A 9,705-nucleotide genomic window follows, 5' to 3' on the forward strand; every position below is an offset into this window, starting at 1 on the left:
ATTAGTATGAAATCTAGCACTATAAATTAAATTGATGAGTGAAAACCAAAAAAATATAAGTTATCCTTGGGATTTTAAAAATTATTGAGATTGAAGAATTCATATAATTTTATAAGAAAACTAATTTAGTTTGTCACTTAAAAAGTAATATTTTTTATTTTGAAATATTATGTGTAAGTGTTGAGTTTATATCAACAAACAACCAAATCATGTGAATTTTGATTCAGCCACTTGGTATTCCTTTTATTTTAGGTTATAAAAAATTAAAATATTTATTTATAATTAAAGACATGTAACTCCATTTAACTCAAATGTAACTCCTATCCAATAATTGTACATTAATTCATTCCTCCTACTAACTTATTATCTTTCAAGAGAAATTATTTTTTGTTAAATTTTAATATTTTTTTATTTATTTTGGTTGGCTAAAGTTATATTCATATTTTGGTTGGCTAAATTAATATATTTCTCATGTAAAATTATTGTTTATAATATATTTCTCATTTCAAAGTTTAAAGCAATATATCATATATATAAAAGTAAGGTTTTGGTCTCTCCTTATTGGTTGATTTTCATTTAATGTTTTCTAATTTTTTTATTTTATTTTTTTATTTGCTTTCTAATTGCTTTAAAAAATATTTAAGATCCAATAAACACAATAAATTTAAAATTATAACTGAAAATAAAATAAATTATGCATTAATCATATTCTACCACTCAATTTTATTCAAACACAATAAATTACTATTGTAACTCCATAGTTCTAAATGTAACTTCCATCATTTCTTATCATATAAATAAGCATTCTCTCAATCTATCATTCTCTCATATTGACATTCTTTTACTATCTCATTTTCACATTCTCTCATTCTCTTCTACAATACCTCAAATCATTTTTCATTTTTTTTTGTTATTTTTGATTTCTTATTTTTGTTGTATGGGTTTAAAAAAAAAATGAAATATCATTGTAAATTGTTAATGCTAAATTTTAATTTTAGAGACTACATGATATATATTTTACATTGTTCTTATTTTAAAAGATTTATCTCCTTTATCTAATTTGGATTATTATCTTATAAGTAATCATTCTCTCTTCCTCTCCCACCAATATCAAATGTTGTTATATCTCATATGTGTTGTAAGAGTTTGATTCTATATTTTAATTTAGAAAGTATTATATATATATAGATATTACATTGTTCTATTTTTTAAAGATTCATCTCCATTATCTAATTTGGATTACCATCTTATAGTAAACATTCTCTCCTCCTCTCCTACCAATATCAAATGTTGTTATATCTCATATGTGTTGTAACTTGTAAGAGTTTGATTCTATATTTTAATGTAGAAAGTATTATATATATTTAACATTGTTTTCAATTTTTATTTTATTTATATATAAAAATATTTCTTTTATATTTCTTGCCTTTCTAATCTATTCATATTTATTTTTTAAATTTGCATAGTTAAATTTAAATTCACATATGTTGGTTTTAACAAAACAATCAACTTTATTTGAGAATTAGATGTTCCTATTCATTTTTAAACGATCAATGTGTAACATATAAGCATTTTGTCTTGCAATCACAAGTTCCATTTCCATTGCTTAACTCCATGGTTAAACTATAATATATGTTGTCCTATTTGTAGGAATAACAACATACTTATTTAATTTATTTAAAAGAGCAGATGATTAAACGAAATAAACATTTCTCCAAATTTTATAATTCAATCAGTGAGTGTACTTATTACTTTGAAAAACTTTTACATTGAAGTTCATAAAATCATATAAGAAAACTAAAATACTATATCACTTCAAATTTGGAAGGAAACACTTGGTATTCCTTTTTAAAAAAGTCAAGGCACATATAAAAATTTACTAATATTTAACTCACTTTAAAGACATTAAAGGTCATTTAACTCAAAAATAACTTCTATCCAATAATTTCATACATTCCTCCCACAAATAAAAAAATATATATATGTTCAAGATTGTATTTAAATATTACATAATTTTTTAATTAGCTAAATTTATAGTCACATATATACAATATATATACATAAGAATTTATATTACTTATTAACACCATAATTCGACCCATTATTTGCTTAACTCAATATTGGTTTCAAAGCCAACTAAAGAAAAACAGAAACGATCTTATTGATATTAGACCAAAACATGGGCATACAAACATAATCACTTACACGGAAGATATTTTAAAAAAATAACTTATTATTGCAACATCAACGTATGAAGGGTTTACATAAGCAGTTAATTAGAAAATCTATAATACAATAAATGTATTGGAAACAATATCAGTCAATGATAAGATTGGATCCTCAAAAGCAAGAAACAATATCTTCATAATTCATAAAAAATAAACGCCACAATTATACACATCTGAACGAAATGGTATAAACATATAGTGTATAAATAAAAGTGACGGCAAAGCCCGTATATGCTTAATTAAAACGAAATAATACAAAAAAAAAGAAACGAAAAAAACCAAAAAAAACAAGAAAGTGTCAACTACACCACAACCCACGCGTTGCGTGGAAAAACACCTAGTTAGACACCAAAATAAACAATGGATTATACAACAACAAAAACAATATAGTGATCAAATTAAAGTGTTACTGAATGTCATAAATTAAATATATATATATATATATATATATATATATATATATTTATTTTATATCATCGCGTTTTCGTTGCAAAATTGCCTGAACATTCATGTTGAATGTTGTAAAATAGCATTGATAAAGACCTACCTATAATCCCTATGTCGCTGTTTGTTTTTGGCTTCGTCAACATCACTAAATTTGTTTAATTTTTATTATTGTGTTGTTCATTTTTATTCTAACCATAAATTATTTATTATATATTAATATAAAAATAAGTGAAATAGGTATAAAAATACTACTTGAGAAAGAAAAAAAATCTAATAACTATCAATGGTGTATCAACTATATATTATCATCACTTTTATCAATGGATTAATTATTTTATCAAGTGAATGAGTATAATGATAGAATTAATAAGAAACAAAATTACTTAAGAAAAAAAATTAATAGCTATTAATGGTGTATCAAGTATATTATTATTACTATTACTTTTTAAATGTCAAATACTTTTTATGAAATGGATTTAATTTTGTTATCAAAGTGAATAAGTGGTACTGTATGATAGGTTTTAAAGGAAAAAATACTACTTAAGAAAAAATCTGATAGCTATCAATGCATTGAAAATATATTATTATTACTTTTTAAATGTCAAATACTTTTTATAAAATGGATTCAAATGATTTTTCAATTAAAATGAATACAAGTTATATAATCATAGGTTCAAAAGTAACAATATTACTTATGAAAATGAAATTTCTACAATAAAAAAGGTGTATGAAACTATTAATTACAGTTTTAAAAATGTCCAATACTTCATTTTTTATTATTCAATAGTAGATTTTGTATATTTTTTTTTTCCAACATTTTGTATTTTTGTTTGTTTGGCAATGAATGAGTATAATGATAGAATTAATAAGAAACAAAATTACTTAAGAAAAAAAAATTAATAGCTATTAATGGTGTATCAAGTATATTATTATTACTATTACTTTTTAAATGTCAAATACTTTTTATGAAATGGATTTAATTTTGTTATCAAAGTGAATACTACTTAAGAAAAAATCTGATAGCTATCAATGCATTGAAAATATATTATTATTACTTTTTAAATGTCAAATACTTTTTATAAAATGGATTCAAATGATTTTTTAATTAAAATGAATACAAGTTATATAATCATAGGTTCAAAAGTAAAAATATTACTTATGAAAATGAAATTTTTACAATAAAAAGGTGTATGAAACTATTCATTACAGTTTTAAAAGTGTCCAATGCTTATTTTTTATTATTAATAGTAGGTTTTGTATTTTTGTTTGTTTGGCAATGCATAGCACTTCGTGACAAAATAGAATAACTGTAGTGTAACGCACGCACGCGGTAAACGCGTGACTGTATTTGACTTAAAAGTAAGAAAAAAAGGTTTGACTTGTGGAGGGGTCGCTTGTTTCGAGGGTGTAACGTACGGACTCCCACTGATATAACTCCACGTGTCAAGATGGTAAAGTTGACGGAAAGAGTTAGACGAGCGTTACTGTTTTTTCATACGTTACACTCCGTCAATAATCGCCGTTAAAACTAAAAGTCTGCCGTTTACCCTTCTGGTCCGGTAAGTATTTAATGAGAAATTTACTCCTCCATTTATTGCAAAAGGAAAGAAAAAAAAAAACTTAGACAGAGGGAGAGAGACTGTGAAAGCTCCAAAAAAAAACTCTTTGCGATTCTTAGTTTTTTTTTCTTTCTCTCTTTCATTTTTCATTGAAGCTAAACAAGGTAAGAAAGTGAAAAGAAAAATCTCTATATGTTTCTATGGAAAAAAATCAGTAGAAACAGTAGCATTATCTGGTTTATGTTGTGTTTTTTTTAATCTCTACACAAACCCTAATTTTTAGAATATCTCATGAACGTTTTTTTTTTTTGGAATATTTTCTCCTTAATCCATATATCTTCTTCTCATGAATGCTCAGATAGTGTCTTTATATTATTATTTAAAAAAAAAAATTAGTTGGACCTGTTTTTTCTTTAAAACTTTGAAAAGATTTCATGAGCAATAAATGTTTTTTTCATCAGTAATGTTTTTTGCTGTATTTAATTTAAAATATTTTCTGAGCAAATGAACCGATCTAGCTGTCTTCTCTGGTAATTAAATCGTTTCTTTCATGCTTTGCTCCTCCTGCATTTGAGAGATTAATTTTTAAGATTTTTTTAAGAAAAAAATATTTTCTGCATTTCCATGCACTGATTCCATCTTTTGAGTCTTTTACTTCTTCAAGATTTCAAAGTAAAACCCTAACTGAGATCTTTGTTAATCATCATTAGGGGTTTTAAATATTCTAAGTGATGTTGTCAATCGGAGAAGGTAATGTGATGACTTCGGACAACATGAGATTTGCTTCACAGCAGCCGTCTTCTTCTTCACCAGGAACAATCCAAAACCCTAACTTTAATTTCATCCCTTTCAACTCATTTTCATCCATCATCCCGGTTTGTTCTTGATTAAAGCTTTCCACCTTCCTCTATTTTTTTTTTTGTTATTTTTGAACTTTTTCAAGTTTTTTTTTTGTTTCTAAAGCATTGAGTTTTTCTTTTTTTTGGTAGAAGGAGGAGCATGGGATGATGAGTATGATGATGATGATGGGAGATGGAACAGTAGAGGAAATGATGGAAAACGGGTCGGCAGGTGGGTCATTCGGGTCGGGTAGTGAGCAAGCAGAGGATCCAAAGTTCGGAAACGAATCTGATGTTAATGAACTTCAAGACGATGAACAACCTCCTCCGGCTAAGAAGAAACGTTATCACAGACACACTAATCGTCAGATCCAAGAAATGGAAGCGTATGTTTTTTTGCCATTATATTTTAGTATATGTTTTATGTTATTTTATCCACTCGGGTGCGTTTTTTTTTTATCTGGTTCTCAGTTCATTCTCATAAGTTTTTTGGATTTTTGGTTTTTAAAATCTACGAACTATATCGAAGTTGACACATCTAGTTCTACGAGGTTTGGTATAGTTTTTTGGTTTTAGTTTCGGTTTAGAAATGGATATTTTTTTCTAATCCTGATTTAAAGGTTCTCTTTGATTACGGTTTGATACTAAATCAAAATTTAAAGAAATTAAACCAACAAAAAGGTGAACATTTTCTGTATTTGGTTGTGGTTAGATTTATAGATTAGTTTTTGTTTGTTTTATCTAACTGAACACACCTTTAAGACATTTTTTTTTTGTATATAAAACATCTCATGATTGGAAATTTAACTTTTCATNTAAGATTTTTTTAAGAAAAAAATATTTTCTGCATTTCCATGCACTGATTCCATCTTTTGAGTCTTTTACTTCTTCAAGATTTCAAAGTAAAACCCTAACTGAGATCTTTGTTAATCATCATTAGGGGTTTTAAATATTCTAAGTGATGTTGTCAATCGGAGAAGGTAATGTGATGACTTCGGACAACATGAGATTTGCTTCACAGCAGCCGTCTTCTTCTTCACCAGGAACAATCCAAAACCCTAACTTTAATTTCATCCCTTTCAACTCATTTTCATCCATCATCCCGGTTTGTTCTTGATTAAAGCTTTCCACCTTCCTCTATTTTTTTTTTTGTTATTTTTGAACTTTTTCAAGTTTTTTTTTTGTTTCTAAAGCATTGAGTTTTTCTTTTTTTTGGTAGAAGGAGGAGCATGGGATGATGAGTATGATGATGATGATGGGAGATGGAACAGTAGAGGAAATGATGGAAAACGGGTCGGCAGGTGGGTCATTCGGGTCGGGTAGTGAGCAAGCAGAGGATCCAAAGTTCGGAAACGAATCTGATGTTAATGAACTTCAAGACGATGAACAACCTCCTCCGGCTAAGAAGAAACGTTATCACAGACACACTAATCGTCAGATCCAAGAAATGGAAGCGTATGTTTTTTTGCCATTATATTTTAGTATATGTTTTATGTTATTTTATCCACTCGGGTGCGTTTTTTTTTTATCTGGTTCTCAGTTCATTCTCATAAGTTTTTTGGATTTTTGGTTTTTAAAATCTACGAACTATATCGAAGTTGACACATCTAGTTCTACGAGGTTTGGTATAGTTTTTTGGTTTTAGTTTCGGTTTAGAAATGGATATTTTTTTCTAATCCTGATTTAAAGGTTCTCTTTGATTACGGTTTGATACTAAATCAAAATTTAAAGAAATTAAACCAACAAAAAGGTGAACATTTTCTGTATTTGGTTGTGGTTAGATTTATAGATTAGTTTTTGTTTGTTTTATCTAACTGAACACACCTTTAAGACATTTTTTTTTTGTATATAAAACATCTCATGATTGGAAATTTAACTTTTCATTGAAGTAGTGATTAAGATTATATCTTTGTAGGTTGTTTAAAGAAAATCCTCATCCAGACGACAAACAAAGAAAGAGATTAAGTGCTGAACTTGGTCTCAAGCCACGACAAGTTAAGTTTTGGTTCCAAAATAGGCGTACCCAAATGAAGGTAATTATCAGATTACTACACTCTCTCACTTTAATAGTAACCAAACATTGCTTTCCATGTATATATACTTTTGTAACAACTACTATTCGATAATATCATCTTAATCTTCAAGTGTAGGGTCATCGTAAGTTTAAATAGAGTTGAGCATGAAAGTTTCAACTTGTGATGATGAAATCTTGAAATTAATAAGTTCATTCATAATAACTAATTATAAAAATATCGTTTTATACAAACTAGTTAATTAATTTTGTGAGGTGAATCAATATATAGGCACAACAAGACAGAACAGAGAATGCGATGTTAAGGGCAGAGAATGCTAATCTTAAGTCGGAGAATTGCCATCTTCAGGGGGAGCTACGGTGCCTCTCATGTCCTTCTTGCGGCGGCCCCACCGTCCTCGGTGACATTCCTTTCAATGAACTCCACATTGAGAATTGTCGCCTCCGTGAAGAGGTAAAGTCCAGTTAATTCTAACCATTTGCATTCAACTTGGTACATTTGTGAGAATGTCCTGCCCTAACAGATTTATTGTCGATTCCACAGCTTGATCGTATATGCTGCATCACTTCAAGATACACTGGCCGTCCGATGCAATCCATGCCATCATCTCAGCCGTTGATCGATCCTTCTTCTACGCTTCCACATCATCAACCTTCATTGGAGCTAGACATGAGCGTATACGCTGGGAACTTTCCAGAACATTCTTGTGCTGACATGATGATGCTCCCTTCACAAGATACAACTTGTTTCTTCCCAGATCAAACTGTCAACAACAACAACAACAACATGTTACTTGCGGAGGAAGAAAAGGTTATCGCTATGGAAATAGCTGTCTCTTGTGTCCAAGAACTAACTAAAATGTGTGATGCGGAAGAGCCTTTGTGGATAAAGAAGAAATCAGACAAGATCAGCGGCGAGATTTTGTGTCTGAACGAGGAAGAGTACATGAGGTTGTTCCCATGGCCAGTGGAGAATCATAACAACAAAGCAGATTTTGCTCGAGAAGCTTCAAAGGCAAATTCAGTCGTTATCATGAACAGCATAACGCTAGTTGACGCATTTCTAAACGCTGTGAGTATTAGTGAACTTTTCCCAAACAACTCTGATTTGGTTACTTTAATTACAAATTAACTTTGTGTTTTTTTTTTTTAAATTGAAGGATAAATGGTCAGAGATGTTCTGTTCAATCGTGGCTAGGGCCAAAACGGTTCAGATAATTTCCTCTGGAGTCTCTGGAGCTAGTGGTTCTCTTCTACTGGTAATCTAGTAATTCGATTCCATGCACCCTGAACAAACGCATTTGGTTTCTTGCTAATGACATCTATGTTGTTATGTGTTACAAGATGTATGCAGAGTTCCAGGTACTATCACCACTGGTTCCAACTCGGGAAGCTTATTTCCTACGGTATGTGGAACAAAACGCGGAGAACGGGAATTGGGCAATCGTAGATTTCCCGATCGATAGTTTCCATGACCAAATGCAGCCACCGAGTACTAATTCTCCTCATGAGTATAAGAGGAAACCTTCAGGCTGTATCATTCAAGACATGCCTAATGGATACTCACAAGTCAAGTGGGTAGAGCATGTGGAAGTTGACGAGAAGCACGTGCACGAGACCTTTGCTGAGTATGTGAAAAGTGGGATGGCCTTTGGAGCTAACCGTTGGCTAGACGTGTTGCAGAGACAGTGCGAGAGGATCGCTAGTCTAATGGCTAGAAACATAACTGATCTTGGAGGCTAGTAGTCTAAATTAATTCATATCCCCCCTTAAAACCCTTAAAAACCGCATAATCACTAAATCTCTGTTTTCACTTTGCAGTGATATCATCAGCAGAAGCGAGGAGAAACATGATGAGGTTATCACAGAGGATGGTGAGAACATTCTGTGTGAATATAAGCACTGCCTATGGACAATCTTGGACAGCTTTGTCTGAGACAAGCAAAGACACTGTGAGGATCACAACGAGGAAAATGTGTGAACCTGGTCAGCCTACAGGAGTTCTTCTTTCTGCTGTATCAACCACTTGGCTTCCATTTACTCACCACCAAGTCTTTGATCTTATCCGTGATCAACATCACCAATCTCTGGTAATAAACCCAAACTAGACTCTTCCCTCTGTTCTGTTCTTGATTCTTATCATCACTTTCAAATTGAACGATTTTTTTAACTCTGCAGCTAGAGGTTTTGTTCAATGGGAACTCACCTCATGAAGTTGCTCATATCGCTAATGGTTCACATCCTGGAAACTGCATCTCTCTTCTTCGAATCAATGTAAGATTTGATTCAAATAATTCAAAGATTCAAACTTTTGAATTGTTTCTTTAACAAGTTCGAATTTTTTTTTAACAGGTAGCGAGCAATTCATGGCACAATGTAGAGCTGATGCTTCAAGAGAGCTCTATCGATAACTCAGGTAGCTTAATCGTCTACTCCACCGTCGACGTTGACTCAATCCAGCTCGCGATGAACGGTGAAGATTCTTCCAATATCCCGATTCTACCCCTCGGGTTCTCCATCGTACCAGTGAATCCTCCGGAGGGTATTTCCGTCAACTCGAATTCTCCTCCGTCGTGTCTTCTCACCGTCGCGATTCAGGT

The 9,705-nt window shown here is 30.7% G+C and overlaps 1 protein-coding gene across 4 annotated transcripts in view; it reads left to right on the plus strand.

Moving 5' to 3' along the window:
* LOC104771956 (homeobox-leucine zipper protein HDG5-like) overlaps window positions 4,289-9,705 on the plus strand; it is a 7,436-nt gene continuing 2,019 nt past the window's right edge. The window contains exons 1-11 of one of the 4 annotated variants that reach the window (XM_010496584.2): window positions 4,289-4,398; window positions 4,945-5,109; window positions 5,224-5,459; window positions 6,989-7,106; window positions 7,377-7,559; window positions 7,650-8,177; window positions 8,266-8,364; window positions 8,450-8,843; window positions 8,927-9,195; window positions 9,284-9,379; window positions 9,458-9,703. In XM_010496584.2, coding sequence (XP_010494886.1) covers window positions 4,966-5,109; window positions 5,224-5,459; window positions 6,989-7,106; window positions 7,377-7,559; window positions 7,650-8,177; window positions 8,266-8,364; window positions 8,450-8,843; window positions 8,927-9,195; window positions 9,284-9,379; window positions 9,458-9,703 — 2,313 coding nt within the window. In that variant the 5' untranslated portion in view covers window positions 4,289-4,398; window positions 4,945-4,965. Of the gene's footprint in view, window positions 4,399-4,944; window positions 5,110-5,223; window positions 5,460-5,917; window positions 6,179-6,292; window positions 6,529-6,988; window positions 7,107-7,376; window positions 7,560-7,649; window positions 8,178-8,265; window positions 8,365-8,449; window positions 8,844-8,926; window positions 9,196-9,283; window positions 9,380-9,457; window positions 9,704-9,705 lie in introns of those variants that run through there. The other 3 variants (XM_010496589.2, XM_010496583.2, XM_010496588.2) reach the window with 3 other exon arrangements.

The sequence above is a fragment of the Camelina sativa genome, chromosome 20 (assembly GCF_000633955.1).
Source record: "Camelina sativa cultivar DH55 chromosome 20, Cs, whole genome shotgun sequence".
Classification (NCBI taxonomy): domain Eukaryota; kingdom Viridiplantae; phylum Streptophyta; class Magnoliopsida; order Brassicales; family Brassicaceae; genus Camelina; species Camelina sativa.